This window comes from Enoplosus armatus, chromosome 8, assembly GCF_043641665.1.
Source record: "Enoplosus armatus isolate fEnoArm2 chromosome 8, fEnoArm2.hap1, whole genome shotgun sequence".
In the NCBI taxonomy this organism is placed as follows: Eukaryota; Metazoa; Chordata; class Actinopteri; order Centrarchiformes; family Enoplosidae; genus Enoplosus; species Enoplosus armatus.
This window is the reverse complement of record NC_092187.1, coordinates 22,758,525-22,779,757: the sequence shown is the minus strand read 5'-3', so window position 1 is coordinate 22,779,757 and position 21,233 is coordinate 22,758,525. Positions and strand designations below refer to the sequence as shown.

The window sequence follows — 21,233 nt, the reverse complement described above, 5'->3', positions numbered from 1 at the left end:
TGTGTTTTTACTGCTTTCCTTTTTACAATCACACAAATTGCACTCAGCACTTTTAATGGACTCCAATTCAGAGAGTGAAATATTACAATATTACAAAAATATCTTTTATCTTTTATATCTACTGCTTTTTTTTTTCAAGCTGTATTAGTACATTGGTTATACACACTGTGTTTCCCTACTGTGCTTACAGTGTGTATAAAGTATAATAAGATTTACAGATAATAAAATATATACTGCAAGCATGAAGCTTCTGCATAGGCAGGCATGTAGCTCCGAGTATACCGATTGTCATTAAGGATAGACTCAAAATTCAACTATACACGAAACGATAAACACAGTAAAAGCTTTGGAATATTTTGTTTTGGACTGTGAAGCAGCCGCAGATGTTATTACAATCACCTTAAAGAGCAATACAAATAAAATAGACAAGAGAAGATCACCTTTAAATTTGAGTGTACAAAATCTCTCACTTCAGCTTGCATGAGCCAGACTTCAGATACATTTTTAAATACTTTTCAATGTAAGATTGAAATTGTTTCAAATGTAGACCCATGCTATCGCTGTAGCATCACAGGCCCCCGTGAAGCCACTTTGGCATTATCACCTGAATATAATGCAATATATATTTTACGAATATAAAACGGTGCATTATTCACATGACTCTAATATTATATAAAAAAAAAAGTAATAACATTGGCCCCCTGTTATTGAAAACAGTGCATGTTAGGAGGCGTCACAATAGTTCATTTGTATATGGTTAAGGCAGTGTGCGCTTCACTTCAATTAGAAAACTGCACTTAAAATGAGATGATCGGCATGTAAGCTTAGGACAATCTTGTCATGTAAAACTGCATATGAAGCTACACACAGACAAAATACACATTTTGTGGAAGAAGAATTCAACAAAAACATGGCAAGTTTCTGACCACAAGCGATATTTGACATATATCGTATTTGGGCTGAATCTTTTTTTGGTATAACATGAAGCAATTTTCTTCAATAAGAAATTTCACAAATTTTTAAACTGCTTGCTACATAACCTTCATTCACTAGTATGAGGCAAACAGATGTGGATTTATTGCCTGGATAGTATGGCTTCTGCTATCCTGGGGGTGTTATCTCTTTATTCCTTTGTAAAACAAACTGTATCAAAACTTCAACCAGGAAACAAAAGAAAACATCATAAGGCACATTCCCCTGTTGTTTGTCATCGATTCGTTGGAAACCTGCAGGGTGTTGGTGTTGACGTTAGGGACTTCTATATTGCAGGAAAGCATCCAAAGCAAACACAGCAGCCGGTCGCTGACATTTCTATCTCTATGGGTAAAGAAAATGAGGAAGAGAAGGTCTGATTGTTGGTGGATGTGCGTCACCTCACTGGAAGGTTGAAGACTACGTGTGTGTGCATGTCGGTCTGGTCTGTCTGTGTGTCTCGGGGGGGTGGGGGGGCGGGGTGTGTGTGTGTGTGTGTGTGTGTGTGTGTGGGGGGGGATGTTGTCATTTCCTGCTCTGGTCCCTCCTCTATGTCTGCCCTCTGGCCTGAACGCCCGTCAGATCCTTTCTTATGATCTCATTCACTGTAAAGCAAAGAAAGAGAGGGATGTTAGACAAGTCAAAAACAGAACCCTTCTGATTATTGATCATATTTTTATATTGATTATATTCCTGAAGTACTGTTGACAGAGAGGTGTTATGTGCAGGGTGTTGATGGCAGGCTGCATTAATGTTGAGTAACCACTAGAGGTAGAGCTATGCAAGAGCCTACGAGCGATTACTTCCTGTTGCTGGGATGATTACAAGTGTGTGTATACACATCAACAGAAGAGGAAAGGGGGTTGAAATGGAAACTTTCAGTGTCATACTTCTAAAAATAGAATCATGAAATGTGGGGGGGGGGGGGCATAAAACCTGTGTCATGCATTGAAAATAAAATGTAATGTAATTGAATTTCTGGATTTAACATTTGAGATTCTTCATGTCTGCCAACATGTGAGTATTTGAAGCTGCTGATAAAATAACCACCGACATCAAAGCAGTGAAGAGGAAGCGGAGCTACCTGTGACTGTGTCAGGCTGCCAGCACATCTGCTCACCTCTGTTTACACACGGTCGCGCTATCAACAGGTACTTCTGCATTAGGCAGGAAGGAATGACGGGTATGTGTGACATGTCCACCTTACAGATATGCCACACCGTCTGTGTCGAGCTCTGGTGTTTATCTGGGAGCCCAGGCCTGGAAGCCTACTGTGCGTCTGTCTGTGTACACTGGCACTTGGACACATTATAGGCTGGTGCCACTGCTTCCACCGTGCCTCGGGGAACTCATTAGGGTCGATGAGTAATATAAGTATTTCAAAGTGGGCCAAAAAAGCTTTTTGCCTGTAACCAAGCCATTATAGAGCATATCGTGTCTGTGATTCTGTAACCGTGGTAACGGGCTACACTTTGGCATTGGGTTATTTAACTCAAGTTAAAAATGTATGTGTTAAAATCTGAAAATCAGCATTGGTGGTTCATTTAACAGTATGTAAAAAAAAAAGTTATGTTTTGTTGTGCAATGCTTTTTCAAGTGTTGTTCCTGTTTAGTTCAATATTTTAGAAAATATGCTAATTTGCTTTCTTGCTGAGAGTTAGAGGAGAAGATTGAAACCACTCTCTGAATACTGAGTATGAAGCTACCGGCCGATTAGCTTAGCTTAGCATAAAGCTTGCCTCTGCACCGCTGGCTGGCTGTAGCCTCGTATTCAATGGACATATATGATCGATCTTCTCATCTTCTTTCACTCTCGGCAAGAAGGATAATAAACTACTCCCTTGAAGCAGAACCACCAGCCTTCGCAAAATACTGAATGCTGCTACCTTGCACTGCCTTATTTTACAGGTAGAGGAACTTTATTCAGTTGGCTCGTGTTTGCTCTATTTAAAGCGAGACGAAAGGTGCAACTATTAAAACACATGTAAAATGTAATCAGACCTCACAATCTCACCCACACAACAGCATCTCTAAGCAGATGACAGAGTGTGAAGGGCAGCTCACCACAAAACCGGCTAAAAGTAACCGTAGCAGGATGATGGCACGTCCTTATTTAAGACTAGCAGTCGAGACGCGTGAATAAAAGCAGAGGAATCGATGGACAGACGATATTATTTCTAACTGAAGTGATAAAGCAGCACCCACAACTGCAGTGAAGTATTGTGAAATCTAATTAAGCAATAAGACCGAGATTCTCTTCCATCCAACAAACCAATCTTTGTCCGTCTCTCTCTCTCTCTGTGTCTCCCGCTGCCTTTCTATCTGATCATTTGCAGATGTGGAAGAGAAACAGGCCGTTAAAGCCGCTCAACACTGAGCACATTTTATAGCCAGAGCAGCATCAGACAGTTGCAAAACTGCAGGAGCTGCCAAACAGGGTGCTCTGCTGTCGTCACAACATCAGCGTCCCTGTTTATTTTAGTCTGTAGTGGAATTCCCTCTGACACCTAATGCCTTAAAGAAACTTTCATCTCCCCAGCGGTGCCACAGGATTTTTCCTGAGCATAAAACAAGCTTAGAGAAGCAGCAGGAGCGCCGCAGTGGGGCAACATACAGTGGGGCTTTACTGAAGCTAATGAAGGGTTGGCACGGACTGGCTATTTGAGGCTGGCCCGGGGAACACTCGGGCCAGTCTGTTCAATAGGTGAGTGTCTGGCTCCTGAGTTCTGCACCAATGGGCTGCACTGTTTACCGACGGTGGGAGGAGAGAGAGAGAGAGACGGCCTGTACAGTAGCTGACTCAGTCGCTGAACACTGCCTGCTGCGAGCTGGAATGTGTGTGTTTGTGTGTCTGCAAGTATTTGCATGTTAATACAGTGTATGTGTTTGTGTGTAGAAGGGCGTACGGTACTGGATAGATTCGAGAGAGGCTGATGAGGGATTATAATGACAGCATGAAGCAAGCTGAAAACCATAGAGAGAGAGAGAGAGAGAAAGTAGAGTGAGTGGACCGATGGCTAACCACCAGAAAAACCACATATCCGGTTTTCAAACAATGCTCACACACCAATATGTACAGTGAAAGAGTTATTGGTCGCTGGTATTGTTCCTCCTCTCTGTATTGGCTGTGAGGAGTTCCCTTTCTAATGATTCCAATGGAAGAAATGGGAGATAAATCCAGTTGGTCTGTCTTTGGCCAAAAAGGTATTCCAAAGTTCAACTGAAGCTAATATGAGGCTTCAGCAGTCGCAGCTGGTTGAAGAAACCAGCTATTTCTAATGTTACAGTCTTTGGTGTTGCTATCCATCCGCCACAGATCAGCAACACTGTCTGTGGAAACTCAAAGAGGGAATCTCACACCTAGAAAGACGGCCATTCCTGGAAGATACCCACTTGATTTGATGAACTCGGACTGCGGAAGTCTCACATTAGCTTCAGATGAGCTTGCGAATACATTTTTAGCCTTGCTAGCGGCATGGCTCTGTGGATGGCAGTGTCTTGGTTGGTTGGTTGGTTGGTTGGTCGGTCAGTCCGCCACTTTGGTCCAGACTGAAATATCTCAACAATTATTACATGGATTGCCATGAAATTTTGTACAGACATTCATGATCCCCAGAGGATGAAATCTACTGACTTTAGTGACCCTCTGACTTTTCCTCGAGCGCCACCATTAGGTTGACATTTGTGGTTTTGAGTGAAATGTCTCGACAACGATTGGATGGATTGTCGTAAGATTTGGTACACACATTGATGTTCCTCTCAGGATGAATTATAATAACTCTGGTGATCACCTGACTTTTCATCTAGTGCCATCATCAGGTGAAAGTGTCAAGGTGTCCAACAGATTTGGTTCATGACCAAATACCTGCAAACCTAATGACATTCCCATCCGCTTCAGCTGTACTTTGTGCTAATTAGCCAATGTTAGCATGCTAAAATGCTAAACGAAGAGGGTGAACGTGGTGTGGCGAACATTATATCAGTTTGTCATAAGCATGTTAGCATTTAGCTCAAAGCACCCCTGTGCCTAAGTGCAGCCTCACAAGAGGTCTCTTCACAGTACGAAGTGAAGGAACAATTACAGCAACCGATTAATCTTGCACTGTACAAATGGACGTGAGTATTGTTTTAGAATACCAATCATTTAAGAGGAAGAGGATAACAAATCTATATTCATGAGCAAAGTACTGGAACCACTCGTACACTGGAAATGAAACAATATTCAGTGTCTTAAAGCAGTTTACAGGCACTCATCACTGCGGCTGTAGCACCGTCTGGATACGGCTAAGTTGTGTATTTGATCAAGCCTTTCAAATGGGATGGAAGTGAGCTGAGACTAATGCGAGTCCAGCGGGCTGTTGCTGTGTGCTTTATCTCTGCAGCCCTGATCTCTACCTGCTGGAACAATTTCACCTGCTCCGCTGCCTCCGGGCTTTATTCCACACCCACTAAATCTGTCACTCTCACCAGTGGCTCTTTTACTGTTTTTAAAAAACTGCGTGGCACGCAGTGAGATGTGCCAGACATTCTTGACCTTTGTGGTTTAAATCTTCTTTTTCAGTTGAATAGACAAATAAATAAATGCAAATATCAATCAACATGAGTTATGGGAACTTCTCTGAGGCCTGCAGATACAAGCCCTCTGCGTGGGAGAGATTATGAGCCAAGTTATTGTACAAAATGATACCTGACTTTCATTTAACACTCTTCACTAAAGCTGACACAGTTCAGGCACCCCAGAGATGCGACAGTTATCGACCACAACAACGTGACGATACCAGGATGTGGCTTCACACTTTTCTTTCAGAAATGACTACAGACTGAAACACATGTCTCAATGAGTAATGTTGACAATCTCGCTTTGGTGAAAATGTGTTTGCTCCCAACTTAAATGATTGTTTTGTGGTCAGGATCATACTTCAACACCCTTGCAGTCAAACACAGGGGGATTTTTTTGACCACGCTTATCTTCTCAAACAAAAATGTTTTGAATATCGGGAAGTCCCCCGTTTTTTCCTCATTAAATGATGTGAGTAGGTGGATTATCACCTGTAGGAGTGATAAGCAGGGGACACACTATCCAACTGCGATTGTTAATGCATTACAAATGAGGTTTTAACATTCAGGGATGTGGTATTATTAAATCATTATATTGTAGTTTTAAAATAATAAAACTGCCTGCAGTTCTTGGGACAAAAGGAGGCAATTAAAAAGAAGTACCCGCTAATTCTGCAATTAGTTTTTATGAGATTTCCAGGGAAAAGGTAATGTGCTATCTGGATATAAACTTCAATTGAACAAAGATGCAGAGGCACCTTGGGAAGCGAGCTGGCCGTCATCACTTTATGGCGATGGGAGGATCAAACAGGAGGCCCAGTTTGACTGTTCCTCTAACTCCTTGTTAATTCACCAACTCACAGCCCTGTTGCTGTTTACTGCGGAGGGAAACCCTGCAAGTTCCATCCAAAAAACACAAATTCCATTGCTGGCCTTTTTTCTTCGTTTCATTTTTTCCATTGAAACACACACACACAGCCTCTTCCCTTTTCCTGCAAACTACCCTCCACCCTCCCGCTATCTTACAGGGATCAGGCTGGATTTCTGGAGGAGAGCAGCTGCAAATAGGAATTTCTTGTGCCAGATTGGCAGAATCCCCCGGTCGGAAAAAAGCTAATCCTCTGGTGGGTTCCCCCACAGAATCGAGGGGCGTAAGGCCAAGGAGAAGCCCCGGCCAACTATAACAAACAAAGAGGCTTTCCCCAGCTCTCCCAGGCAGCCCGTTCCACTGTTTGACAATGGTTGCCATGGAAGTTGTTTTTCACTTCATAACAGTGTCAACATGTCCAGGCGGTCAGGAGAGTGACACTTTTTTCTCCCTCCCTCCCTGTCTTTAATGCGAGAGAGAGAGAGAGAGAGAGAGAGAGAAAAAAAGCTCATTTCCTGGTGTGTGGCGGTGCCAGACGAACCCCTGCGACCGGCAGAATGAACATTGTTGAATGGAGCAACATGATGAAAACCTCAACCTGCCTTTAAACCTCACGTGGCTGCCGCCGACTAAAGAACAGAAAAACACAGGGCCACTTTCAGAGTCACTTTCATTGTAAAACATAATGTAGTTTGGAGAACCTTTAACTCCAAAGTGAGGAAGAGGTTCAACCTCCTGCCTGCTGCTGGATGTGGCCTGACATTAATTCTGTCAGAGGGTAACGAGGTTGACAAGCATAAGTATAAACATATGACTCATAATCCCTGTTATTTCCACCTTGAGTGGAACATAGCTGCACCTCCTGACGAGGATTGTTTTAACAGTGTGAGCTGGTTCTGTTGTCTTTGTTCAGAGAGGTACTATAGCACGTATATCAAACCGGGGTGTGTGAGAAGGAGATGGCGCAGATAACGCAAATATCCTTGAATTGTTCTTAGGAAAAGTCATGTCTCTGCTGGCGGGTCTTATCATCCATCTCTCTCAGAAAAAGGGAATTGCACATATCCATCACATGTGTGCTTGCTTTGTTTCCACCTCATTACACTTAGCTGATAAAGACACAACAAGCTATCCCATTCACACGGAGTATAAAAGCATTAACTTACACTCACCATCATCTAGGTAGGCCTGGTCCAAGTTCTCCTCCTTGACCGTCACCCTCCTCTGTCCGTCTCCTGGAGCCTCCATCTGCCCCGTGCCCGGCGGAGCCCGGCCTTTCTGCGGCCCCTTCTGCACGTAGGGCTGCTGCTGGATCACGGTGGGATAGTGCTGAGGGTGGGTCACTGCTGCCTGAGTCTGGGGGGATGTGGGTGAGTGGGCAGCGGCTGCCTGTGGGGAGTAGCCATCGCAGTAGATGATCTGCTGGTTGTCAGGCTGCGGAGCGGTGAGAGCTTGAGGGTCTTCTGCCCGAAGCAGGTGGTGGTTGGTGGGGGAGAACTGGATGATGGAAGGGTGCTGGCCTGCACCGATGGGACCTACAGACTGAGCCGGGGAGCCTGTGTGGACCAGGACCGACCTGTGGGGGTCAGGCATCATCCCTCCAGTCTGCTGATAAAGGCCGGGGCTGCCGCTCAGAGTCTTGCCGCCGCGGGAGTAGACGATGGCCGGGCTCTGCTGCTGGAAACGGATGTCTTGGCTCGGAAGGCTGCTGAGACGCTGGCAGGAGGCCATGCCGGAGACCAGGCCGTTGTCTGGATGGAGGACGCTGCGTGGGTTATGGTAGTAGGAATGAGGGGATAAGCCCAAGATCTGGGGCATTGCAAAACCCATGTGGTCTGCTTCATACTCATCTAGAGGCTCTGTCTTGATGGATGGAGCTGTAAGGAAGTAAAGAGACGTCTGTAAACATACTGAGAGAGAGGACTTTAAAGTGTGCACTAGGACTGTCCTTGTCCTCACAATAATAATCATTATGATCACTTTAAAGTATGATATAAGCATACCACAAAGAGGCTGAGCTGCATTCTTACATGCCAGTGGTGTGTAGGTGAAGTGCTGGGGCTGACTGCGCTTCCTCTTGCCGTTAATGACGTAGAAGTTCACTTTGACAGAGTGACAGACGGCCGAGTCTCGGTAGGACGGCACCTCCACAAACAGCATACTCTACAAGACAGTGCTCTGTTACGAACTGAAACTGATCTGTTTGAACTACCAGATTATTATACGAACATTTTAAGGAACAGTCGGGTGTATAATACGTACGGGCTGGCTCTTGTCTTTGTCCACAGTTGCTTCCATTTCCCAGATTTGCTGCCCATCTAGAAAGACGTAAAGAGAGAAAGTGAAAACCTGATCTTAACAATGTGGTAATTAACTCTGCAGTCAAGTAAGTAAGGCTGATTGTTCCAAGATGTACCAGGCAGTGGTATAATGCTGCAAGTCTTTAGGCTGTATATTTGGAAAATACTTCATCCTAACCAATCGAGAAATCCCCTTATTCTGAATTCTCTATTTTCAAAGCACTTTTTTGTTTGTTTCATTTCCCTTATTTGAATACAGTTATATACAATAGATTTGTAGCCACCACGACATCTGTCTGGCGACATGTCTCCCATGTGATTAAAAATGCATGAGGACAGAAAACGCCTCTTTGTGCATGTAGATAATATCACTTTGAAAGCCACTTCCTCTTACACCACCAAGCACACCTAAAGGTAGACGTGATCTGTACAAACACTACACACACAAACACTCGGCCACGCCTGTCCGCCCTCCAATGCTGACAGAAACACAACATGAGCAGCAGATTCGATGAGAACTGCACGACTGCTCCGCGTCGCTAACGATTGTGGCTGATGTTGTGTTACATCACACTTCATCAGAGTCCATTTAAGCTGTCAGTCAGGGGAAAAAGTAGAAAACAAAACGGGCTTGTTAATGTAAACTCCATGTGCCCTAACACATGATACGACATGTGCTGCAGAGAGTTGTGTTGCTGTAGGTGGGAAACCCTCTGTCAAATTAAAAACACATGGCTTAAATGAGTCAGCAGGAGGAAGGGGGATTCCACGCATCTCGCCAACTTTTCTTCGTTTTTTCTAAACTTTTATTTTCATGATCAACTCTCTCCACATATCTCACAAAACGTGATGACTACTGCTTTCTTGGCGCTTGTCTTTGTTTGCGTTTTGTTGCAATTCTACTCTAAGGGATACCCCGACTCTTGTTCTCCCTCTGGAGATAACTGCGTGGAGGTGGAAAGGGGGAGCCAGAGAGAGCTGGAGCGAAAGCCTGAGCGGGCTTGACTTGGCCGGGGAAGCTTTCCGTCCCTCCGTATAACCCTCCCTGTCCGAGCACAAGAGCCAGGGGAGCTCCAGCCAGAGGCAGCTGTCTCTTATTCAAAGGGATTTCACAGCTGCACTGGTCCAGAACTTTGTGTCATACAGAAACTCTCCAAAACAATGGCAATCCCTCTTCGTAAGATTTCTTTTTCCGTCTCTGTCTTACTATCCATTACTGTGCTGTTTCGTAACACAGCGGCAGGGAACCCCAGAGTAGAAAAAAAAAAAAAGGAGCCGGCACATGCAGGTCCAGGTTTTAGTTGACTTGTGGGGGTGACTACATTTAAAAAGCCAAGTGCTCGGCTCTCAGACCGCAGTGGAGTCAGTGAGTCACAATGTTGGACACACACAAGTATTTTAACACAACTGTCGACCCCGCGGACCCTTCGAGAGGCAGCTACAGGTAAACAGGCCACGATTAACAGCGGGTGATAAACACAAACCTACCTTCAATACTCCCTTAATATTCACCCAAAACAACTCACTCTTTTTAAACGAGTTAAAAAGGGTGCCATGCAAACAGACTGAGGGAAACCCAGCGTTCAAGTAATTGTAGGCGACTGACCTTTGACCTTATACAAGTGACACCAAGACATCTAATTGTACCAATCTTTGTACAATCTTGTTTTGGTTTAAACATTTCAATAGAAGATGAGAAAAAAAGTGCAATTATTTCAATTGCTTACATAAAAATAAATCCTTTTGTTCCGTCCGGGTGCACTTAAGTGTCACCCAGAGGCGTCAACAAACGTGCACGAAGCAACCTCTCATGTACCACACAGAACTATTAATCACACAACAAAAGGCCCATCTGGGTAATGATAAGACATCATGGAAGTCAGTGAGGAAGGAAAAGGGCAGAAGGAAGTGAGGCTTATCACTTGGATCATGCAAATAACTCGTGTGGCTCCATCTATACAATGATGGTGGTGACATGTGGAAGCTATGAACATGGTTACTTATGAGTCATGATTCATCACTTGTGCTGCAGTGTCACTGTGACACCATGTTGTGTAACAGTAGAACGAACAGATGCACAGACCATAAACATTTCATAGATTCAGTCATCGGTTTGATTTCCGGGGAATGCATGTCTTTATTCTTTATCTAAATGTTGCCGAAAACCTATAAAAAACACTTGGTTTGAAAATGACTCTTTCCCATAAGTTGCGAGTGGTGCTGGGTGACGGTGTGATTCGATGCCACTCACCCTGGGTTTTCTCCATAAAAATGACCTTTGAATCGGAGCTGAAGTTCTGTCCAGTCAGGATCATCTGCTGGCCTCCCAGAACAGAGCAGCTGTCCATGTCCTGCTTCTCCACCATGGGAAGCTCATGTGCTGAACGCTGGGCTGCCGGGACACACAGAGGGGCGGCGTGTTACATTTACTGCCACGCACTCACCAAAGGACAACATCTAGCACATAAACCAGTATTTCACTAAAGTAGAGCTGGAATGGTTAGTCGATTGATCAATTAGTAGATCGACAGAAAAATAAGTCATTTTTCAAGCAAAAATAGTGAAAAAAAAATGCCTAATTTTCTCTGTTTTATATCATTTTTATATCATAAACCGAATATCTTTGGACTGTTGGTCGGACAAAACAGGACATCTGAAGACGTCACCTCCTGGCAGTTTTTCTAATTACAAAAGTAATCTGCAGATGCAATAATGAAAACAATTGTTAGCTGCAGCCCGAAACTACGGTGAAAAAAAAACAAACAACACTTCCCACAAGCGCCCAACTCCTTGTTACCAAGAAGCGACGGTGCTTTACAATAAAGAGGTGATGCTGAGTCATTCAGCAATAAGAACCCTTACTTTCAGTATTAACAAGCAGCAACATAAATCTGTCAAATCACATTTCAGGAGAAGTGACAAGAGAGGGCACCTCGGTCTGCATGCAGTAAAGCACTGTACAGGAAGCAGACAACGTAAGAGGAACAACAGCCTGATGCAATCTGATTCAACCGCCCTGCAATAAATACTAAATATATACTAAATATATTCAGTCATTATAAACTCAAAAAATAGGAGCATTAGAATGTGTTAAGCGTTGCTCTCGTCTCGTAGCTTGTTATCACCCGTCAGTTCAGCTGAAACACTCACTGAGGCGAGCTGAGGCGTCGACAAACAACCCCGTGACCTTTGAGCAGGTTTGTTCGCCCTACTGCACCGCGAGCGGGTAACACCACGCGGATGACACCAGCTCAACACACCACCACTGACCGGAGCAGTCTGCGGACCGACAGATTGTAAGCAACTTCACGCATGACTGCTTATCACTGACGCCAATTGTTCTGAAGTTCATCTTACGACAGCCAGGTACTAACTGTTGTGACACACAACAGATGGGAAACGACAATAAAATGATATTCTGCGTCATGACTTTTTACAATGACGGGAGCATATTGCACGCAGCCTGACTCGCACTGATATGATGAATGCTCTGTCTTGACCAGGGTGTTGGTCAGCGCTAGATAAAAGACCTTCTTGTTTGAGTTTTGATTACACCAGGTGCTTTAATAACACTGTGTACACATGCGCTGATGTACCCAAACACAGACTTTACTACTGCGCACATACAAACAGGTACACAGACACTGAAACGCGCAGCGCCCACCTACTGGATGGAAGCCCTGACTGCATAAAGACGTCTTTGTGCGCAGGACTCTGGACTATCAGCCCAGCTCCAAGCTCATTTGAATGTGGGTTCCTTTTTTTTTTTTTATGATGTTTATTTTGTATAAAGTTTTGTTAGCTGATGAAAACATCAGCAGTTTGACCTCAACAGGAAGCACACATGGGGAATTGATAAACCCTGCGCTGTATCATGATTTTAAGATGAGGTGCAACAGCACAAAGAGAATATCATACTGATATTAAGCACTCTAATATCATACACAAAGAGTTTTATGTGTCGCTGCTTACAGCACTCGATAGGATGCGAGGCCACTTGGAGAGAGACGTGCTGTCCTCCGGGCTGAGGTATGTGCACACGAAACACAAGACGAACGCGGGTGTTTTTCCGACCGACGTCCGTCTCGCCCTTCCTCAGCTCGATGTCGGCGTTCCTGAGCTTCAGGATCCCGGCGCAGTCGATTCTATGTGAGCAAAACGGACGATGGAAAATGTATATTACCAAAAGAGTTTGAGTGGGAAGACGTCAAATCATTCAGAAATCAAATGGACGTCATTGCATTCTCACATTGCTTTCATGTTGTTCTTTGGCTCCAGGGGGATCTCAAGGACTTTGGTGCCGTGGATAATCTTCTCGTAGCTGGTGGTCGTGACTGTCTTGCCAGTGATGCGGTGGACTTGATAAAAGGCGTGGGGCTTGAGGATGCGCTCATCTGCCGTACCGATGAAGATCTGCAGGCCAAGCGGCTCCTTGCCTCTGTAGCCATGTAACTGCAGACCCGAAAAAAATCATAAAGTGAGACTTTTATTCAGGCAATGAAACAGAGAAACAGTATGAAGGAAATGTTGGAGTCACTTTGAACTGGTTGTGTTTCTCCATAGCCGCTTGTTCTAACTTCCAGATGTTGCCCCCCCCCCTCCCCAGAGGTGGCTAATCAGTGTCAGACCCACGTGTAAAAGCATGAGTCTTCTTTCTGCAGCCTTGAACAGAAAGCAGCTCACATCCTACAGCCCTGTGCGCTAGTTCTTTCACAACTGGATGAAGGATTTACCAGACAGAACTAATGTGTCATCCTGCCTGACTGACACATTTGGCATAAGACCTATTTATATAATAATAATTTATATAATATCCTGCTGCAGAAATAAAAAAGTATCTTATAGGCGAAGCTGTGGACCGGAGACAGACAGAGAGAGAGAGAGAGAGAGAGATGCTACTTTTAACCTGAGAGTGCCTCCTGAGGAAACCTGCAAAAACCACAAAGCATCAACTTGCATCTAAATGCTGTTTTTGTGCAAACAGTGAAGTGCATAACCTTTATGGTAGAATATTTTGAGTGACTATCTATTCCAGCAGCAGAAAGTGTCACTGCAGAACTTCAGAAGGTATTTTTTCCTATTGAGACTGTTTCTTTTCACTGTGGTCAGAAAAACTACATACAGACAATCAATCACATTGCGATTATCTCAGTGGACGTAACTGACAGACTTCACAGCAGCTGCTGAATGTGAGCAGAAACTATGGCAACACGAATGAGCGCGCTGGCTCCACATCCAGGTAGCTGACACACAGAGTGAAACAGAGGAAGCCGACTGCAAACACTCAACAGGCCATGTGAGCGGTCGGCCGGTTGTCATGGCAGTGGCAGGAGCAGTGAGTCATGACAAGAGAGCAGTGTAGGAAAAGTGGAGGGAACGAGGCTCCGGGAGAGAGAGAGAGAGAGAGAGAGAGAGAGAGAAGGAAAAACAGAGAGAGCACAGGAGGAGAAGAGGAAGGGAAAGACGAGGTGAAGGAGTGCAGCCGTGGCTAGCCAGGCCTGACCATCTGATTGGCCTGGCAAAGCGGGCAGAGCTGACCTCAGGGTGAGGCCTTTGGGGATGGGCCGAAAATGGAAAAGAAGCAAGAGAGGCTTTATTTCCAACAAGTCCCTACTATCACCAACAAAAACAGCTTTGAAATGTTGCCACGGTAACACAAAAAAAAAAGGGGAAGTTGAGCCTATTCTTGGACAACATCGCCATCCGTAACTGTGTCACAGCTAGTTTCGTTTTAGTTTGAATTCCATGTTGTGACTCAAAGAAGAATATTAGAAAACTTTTTTTTTTATTTCCTGATCTACAACTATCTTAACCACAAGCACTTCTTTTTTTTTTTTTTTTTTTTAACACATGTCTAGAGAGTATTTCAACACTTTAAGCCAGCTTCCTAATACGAGACCCACACCATCAACAAACCAGTGTGTAAGAGGAAGTCAGGGACAACATGAACACAGATCTGTTTGTGTGGTTAAAACCAGAGGGGCGAGGGCGCACAACAGCAGACTATTTCAAGCTGGAAGGCAGAAAAAAAAAAAAAATCAGAGAGCCTGTGTTGCATTGGTTGACCAGAGTTCAGTTCTGGGGGTTGTCATGAGGCTACTGGGTGGTTACAGTGTGTCATATGTCTGGGGTTAGGGCTTGCTTTATGATTTGTTTCAGAAAGTGAGAAATAGGAAAGGTGCTGTGAGAGTAGCCAGAGCTACTGACATACAGACATTTTCATACAGCTGGGCAATAACACGAGTAGGAAATACCATTACACGCAAGCCCTCCCATCAGGGCGGCCTGAGGTTCCCAAACTGGAAGGCTAATTTAATGGACAGACCTGACAACATGTCTCCATATGGTCATTCAGCACTTTCAGGATTACAGTGTCGTGAAAAGTATTCATTTGATTTAAATGACTTTGTTCACTGAATCCTGGTTTTTGGCCGTACCTGCACAACAGGATGTCCTCCTGTGGTGGCTTTGACTGCACCCCTGCTTCCCTCTGTCTCATAGTGAGCCCTGTGGTGCGGCTTGGGCTGCACCTCAATGTGGAGCTCATACTGGTCTGTGCGACGGGGGATCGGCCATTCCAACGGGGGCAGAGAAGCCACGGGGATGCTGCAGAACATGAAGGATACAGAAAAGGATGTAAGTCATGGAAGTCATTACAGTTCAGCTCCTTCGCAGATGTAAACGTGTCTTGTGAGGCGTGTGTCAGCCACGAGCAGTAAGTCCTGGCCTTCCTGCTAATTTACCTGCAGATGCTGGAGACCAGCGGCTTGGGCCAGATTGGGGGGATCACAAAGAAAGGCTCTGCAGCAGGTTTGGTTTTTATGTCCTGCTCGCAGGACACCAAGTAGTTCCCTTCGACGTGGTTCTCTGGGTACAGAGTGTAAATCTGGTTGGACGTCTTGACTATTTTAGTGGGCACCAGGCCTGGCTGAACGGGGCCAAAACCATTCATGGGATCAGCAAGGCTGCTGTGTGTATAGTGGGCACCTATGTTGTGATCTTCATGGCCGCTGAGGGGGGAGGGACTGCGGGAGCGGTGCCCAGGTACCAAGCCTGGATTCCTGTACATGTTGTCGTAGGTGCGTTTGCCTTGTGGGGAGGTGGAGCGGGAGCCGGGTCTTGGGGAGGGCGAGCGGGGTCCCAGGCAGCCGTCCTCAGCTAGGCTGGTGCGAGGAGAGGTGCCCGGGGAGGTGCGGGGGGAGCCAGTGTGGATGTTCTGTAATCTGGGGCAGAGGTCTCCAGGGTTCTGGCCACTGCTGGGGGACACACAAGGAGACGCCCAGGGGGAGTAACTCTCCGAGTGCCAGCTGGTGGAGGAGTTGCTGCTGGCGGGACTCAGGCACTGGGGCTCACGGTAGCCAAGGTTTTCATGGCCAGGCACAGTGAGGGTGGGTCTGGGGCTAATGTTCAGGTGGTGGTTCTGCAGGGAGTCCCGACCATGGTTGTAGTGCTCACGGGAGGGAGTGATTTCGATCCGTGGGCTCAGGGCCAGGCCTGCAGGTCGGGTACCGTCCAGGTAGTTTCTGGCCTCCTGGTTCTCATATCCTGAGAGAACCTCAGTGTTGTGTTCACTATAGGAGGGGCTGCAGGACTTGATGCCGTATGGGGAGGCCTCCTCCAGAGGGAAAGCCTGCTCAGACTCAGGGTTGAGGACTTTGTGAGATGCAAGGTTGGGATCATCTGCAAGGGAGGAAAGATGAAAAATCATCACAAAACTCACATTTAAAGAACATAAGTTGTTTCCCATCATTACAATAACAACAGTTTCTCTCAGTTCATCACAAGACTTCACGCGCACCTTTAAACCACACTGACAACTTCATCTGCCAACACAGATCTTGTTTTTCAAAGTTAATTTGAACTTTTTCTTATAATGAAACACTCTGAAACAGCTGATAAAAGCTTCTTCTGTTCACATGTTCTCCTACAAGACAAGCCTCAACACGCCTGTCAAATGTACTTCCTGTTTTCCTCTTTCATTCACATGAATAAAGCTTGCAGATCATGTATTAAAATAACCAAGACAGGGGAGAGGAGTCAACTCAGGCTGCCAGGAAGCATCGGACAAACCTGGATCTCCCCACGCAAAGTCGCTGCTGGGTGGCTCATATTCAAACAAGTACTCAAACTCCAAATCCTCATCAGGGCAGCTGACTCGGCTCAGCTCTTCCTCCAAATCTCTCTCGTCGTAAAAAGAGGTCATCTGTCTAACTGGTTTTCCTAACGACTCCTCCGAGTTCAGGCGAAGCGACGGGGACGCGGCGGAGGTGCTGCGGCGCTGATGTGGATTTGGGGAACCTGTTCAAGTGTCAAACGATGCATCGGTGAGCTGCGAGAGGTGAAGCGCACAAGTTTCCTGTTTCAGCTCGCCGCAGTTATTTTCAGATGAAGGCGGGTCTGTTTTCACACTGAATGCAGAATTTTCGACTTCACCTCGGTGTCTGATCACGCCTCCCCTCCCCGGCTGATGCGTCCGAGATACAAAAAAAAAAAAAAAACCCGCCAAAGTGCCGCTTGGAAGAGATGAATTAACTGCCCCATTCAGACAGGCTGCTGCGGGTGTCTTGACAGACCGTGCAGCCTGGTGCTGCCCCCGGGTGTCTGACATGTTGCACTGACACAGCAGGGTGCTGCCTGGGCTCATCACCTGCTTAAACTTACAACCATCCACGGAAACGGGTTGTAACGGCGTCGTTTCCGGTTCGTGTGTACATAACGGTAGATGGAGAGTGGACTGACACACATCAAAACACACTACAGCATCATGCCCCCCCCTCTCCAAATCGACTTTATGTCATGAAATGAAGATGTGCCCTGTTACAGGTCTGGGACTCCTGAGGGAATCCCCAGATTTACGCACGACGCCGCGCAGACAGCGGGGCCCTCCTTCCAGCTGGAGCCTCACTCACACCCAGCGGGCCAGCAGCCCTTATGCTCAGTCAGCAAAACAAACGGACACATCGCGAGCCTCATCGCGAACTTTCCGGTCAACTGATCCGTTTGGTGGCCTGGTATGCAAACTTCGACTCGACTGTAACGTTGATATTGTTTTCATATTTGAATGTTGGAAAGCTAATATACATTAGTCAGGTATCTAATGTAACTCTGAAGTCTGATCATGTCATAACTTATATCAACTTATGATTAAAGAGCCATATCATCACATGTTGCGCCGACAAAATAAACTTTAGAGTATTTTACTATTAATTATATGCTGCTGTACGTAATTGCCCCCCCCCCACCCCCCAAATATCTCGGCGTTTGCCTGTGATGCCAAGGCACGCGCTGTGAGTGATCAACTAAAGCGCAGCAGCGTGTCCCCCCCCCACACAAACATCAACATCCCAACGACCCCTGAAGAGTTCGACAGACACACGACAGTACAGCTCACATCGCGACACACTCAAACACTGCAGGGCGAACACTACTCTATCAATTAGAAAATGGTTTGATTACCAGATAATCACAACACTTCAGCAGTACCTTGATCCATCGACCTCATGGTGTGGTACTGCGCCAGCCTCCAAGTCTCTCTAAACATCTGGAGAGAGAGAGAAAAGAAAAACGCGGAAAAAATGAGGAAAAAGAAAAAATTACTTTCCGCCAATAACCATAGCAGAAGAAGCTGTCTTCAGCTGAAAAGTGTTGAGACGAAACAGAGAAAAAAGCCTCTGTACGCGTTCAAAAACTTCAATCTGCGACACAGCAGTTGCGCGCAAACTCCCTTTCTTTTCAAAGAACATGCAGCCGCATCAGCTCCAGCAGTGGTTCTGGTATGAAGTCCCCCTTCCTAGAGCTCTATAAGGATTACTTGAGTATCAAGAGCGGCTTCCTTCCCCGCTCTGGGTGTTTATAATGGTCCAATGCTGTAAAATAACGGGATTCCCTCAGTGTTTCCTCCTGTTTGTGCGCCTTTGCCATGGAAACCTGGAGCCGGTCCATGTCGGAGACTCAGGGCTTTCCTGCAAAGCCCCACACTCAGGAATCCATGACGTCTCCGGCTCCTGCGCCAAGGCATTTCTGCGGCTTCTCTCAGACAGTAGCACACAAGAACTTCATTGTAGGGATGAAGAAATTACTGTAGGACGCTGTAGGAGAGAGAGAGAGAGAGAGAGAGAGAGAGAGAGAGAGAGAGAGAGAATAAAAAAGAGTTCTGAAGTTTGATTACAGGACATGAAATTTACTTAACACAGTTTACTGAACTGTCTAGATGTTCAATCTGTCTTCCAGTGTGTGAGTGATTGTAGACCAGGTGGCTCTAAATGTTTATTTGTTAAGAGGACATTTGAAGCAGCCAAGGTTCATTTGAAATTTTGAACATGGAACATAAAGAATTCCATTGTTCCCATTGAGGGAAGAAGCTACTATCCATTTCCATTTCCTAATGGAAATCTGCAGCGTCTTCTGACTGGAAAAAAAAAAAGGCTGAACAAGACTACTAGCCTATAGACTGACCCCAGGAGTCACGAGGACAAATTCTCCATTGCAATAAAAGTTGTTACATAAGGAAGCATCCAAGGAAAAAAAGACTTTTCATATTTTGGATCCATCTGTGCATCTGTGCCTTCTTCTGCGAGTGTGTAGTTTCCTGTCGGACACCAAAAATACAGACTCACTTTTTCATTTCCACACGAGAAAAAAAAAGAAAAGAAAAGCTTCAGTAGTTGCTTGTGTTGTGGAGGGAGTTAGAGTCAACACACGTGAGTATACCTGAGGTCACTGAAACATAAAAAACATCCAGACTGGAACTTCTCTGAGTAAATCACACGAGTGTCTCTTGTATAACAGTGGCGAAGATATGATATTTCATGGTGAACTGTCTCACTTTAAATCCCTCACCGACCACAATCCACGAGTAAATCTTATATACATGTCTGAGTCATGTCTCAGTTTGAGTGCTATTTAAATCAAAATAGCTTTGTCAGTTCATCAAGGACCGGAGGAAAAAAGGGCCCGGCCACCTCTCTCCTGTCGAGCTTCCCTTTTCATTTCTAAACCGATCATTTTAGAGTTTCAAGTTGTAACACTTTAAATCATCTGGTAACATAAACAGGCCTGTGGTGGAGATGTTTGAGCGCTGACCAGCAGCAGCCGATCTTTACGTGCTTCATCTGGGCGGGAAAGTTTATAGATCGCTGCTTTTTGGTGGACTGCCACCATTTTACAGCCATAAGCAACACAGAGAGGCGTTTTCAGGCGGTCGAGAACACACAGCTGACATTGATCCTGACTGCATTTGCTTAAGTCAAGAAACAGGTAGTTGAACCTGTTTCAACATTGACAAGTTCACAGAGTGCCCAGGAGGGGAAGCTGTAGAATAAGCCATCCAGAGGAGCCGAGTTAAACTATACATCGCTGTTCCTGTGCCACGAATTGATGCCCGCTCTGATGACTTCAGTGCAGTGCTGAGCTTATAGTATAGATTCCAAAACATAGATTTAAAAAAGAACATCCAGAAACGTACGATTGGATTTTGAACTTACCCAAGTTGAGAATCAACTTTCCAGATTTCCAGTGAGGGTATTTCAACACAACTTTGAGACAAATAAAAAAAAATGTTGATGCAAATCTGCTTATTCTCTTGGGAGAGTTAGATGAAAGGATCTGTACCGCTCTCTCATCCAGGAGTGTTAGCTTAGCTTAAATAACGCCTACCAGCACATCTAAAGCTCATTAGTTAACACGATATATCTCATTTGTTTTGTTTTTTTAATTCTTAAAAACTTTCTTTCGTTCTAGCTTTGGAGGTGCTGGTGGGCAGATTTTTCAAACCTTTGGATTGAGCCAGGCTAGCTGTTTCCCCCTGCTTGTAGTCTTTATGCTAAGCTAAGCTAAGCTAAGCTAAGCTAACCTCCGTCTGGCTGTAGTTTCATATTCACCGTACAGATAAGAGCGGTATCGTTCTTCTCATCTAACTCTCGGCAAGAAAGCAAATAACCATATTTCCTAAAACTTTTATATAAAGTATGTCAAACGCTTCACACGTAGTCCACACTCAACATAGCACACGGACGTGGACTTACCGTGGTATCGGCTATATGTGTAGTACACAAGTACTTGTGGCGTGACCGAAGCCTTGCTTTGTTTTTCATGTATCAGTCCATTATTCTATTCCTTGCAGTGGGGGCTCGCAGCAGGTTTGAGCTTTTCTATTGCGTGCGACCACATTGAGGCGTCTTCGAGAGTTTAGAGTTCTTCAAGTGTTCTAATCAAAGAAACCGAAACCCGTCAGGGCGCTGACCCCCCTGTCGGACAGACTCCTGGACAGAGTTCAGTCCAGTCAGCTATAGCTAGAGTACATAATATAACTGTAAGTACTGCCACTGTACGTATCACTCTTTATTATTATACACTGGATCTGTAGGTGCTGTGGCTGCTGTGACATACAGTACGTTGGTGTTGCCCCTGCATTTAGTATGACGTCATCATGTAGACTAGAGTTTCTCTCAGCACCCCCAACTCTGACTGGCTTCCTGCGTCCCTGACAGAGTGTATGTGGCAGAACGCTCTCCATTCAGCAATTTGATAAAAAAAAC

At 45.3% G+C, this 21,233-nt stretch overlaps 1 protein-coding gene across 1 annotated transcript; it reads right to left on the bottom strand.

The window, feature by feature from the left end:
* Positions 1–1,408: 1,408 nt before the first annotated feature.
* On the bottom strand, positions 1,409–16,900 carry nfatc2a (nuclear factor of activated T cells 2a). The gene is made up of 10 exons (XM_070910152.1): positions 16,768–16,900; positions 15,441–16,377; positions 15,135–15,303; positions 12,947–13,149; positions 12,670–12,842; positions 10,949–11,089; positions 8,660–8,715; positions 8,428–8,560; positions 7,564–8,274; positions 1,409–1,577 (listed from the first exon to the last, which is right to left on the bottom strand). The coding sequence occupies exons 1-10, from the start codon at positions 16,898–16,900 to the stop codon at positions 1,522–1,524; spliced, it is 2,712 nt and encodes a 903-aa protein (XP_070766253.1). The 3' UTR covers positions 1,409–1,521.
* Positions 16,901–21,233: the final 4,333 nt, after the last annotated feature.

Excerpts from the sequence above, each read along its gene's own strand:
- nfatc2a (XM_070910152.1), bottom strand. The coding sequence starts at position 16,900 with ATGACCTCTTTTTACGACGAGAGAGATTTGGAGGAAGAGCTGAGCCGA. Across the intron at positions 13,150-15,134 it reads GAGGACATCCTGTTGTGCAG|TTACATGGCTACAGAGGCAA; the intron begins GTACGGCCAAAA and ends TCGGGTCTGCAG. Across the intron at positions 8,275-8,427 it reads CACCTACACACCACTGGCAT|CTCCATCCATCAAGACAGAG; the intron begins GTAAGAATGCAG and ends ACTTCCTTACAG.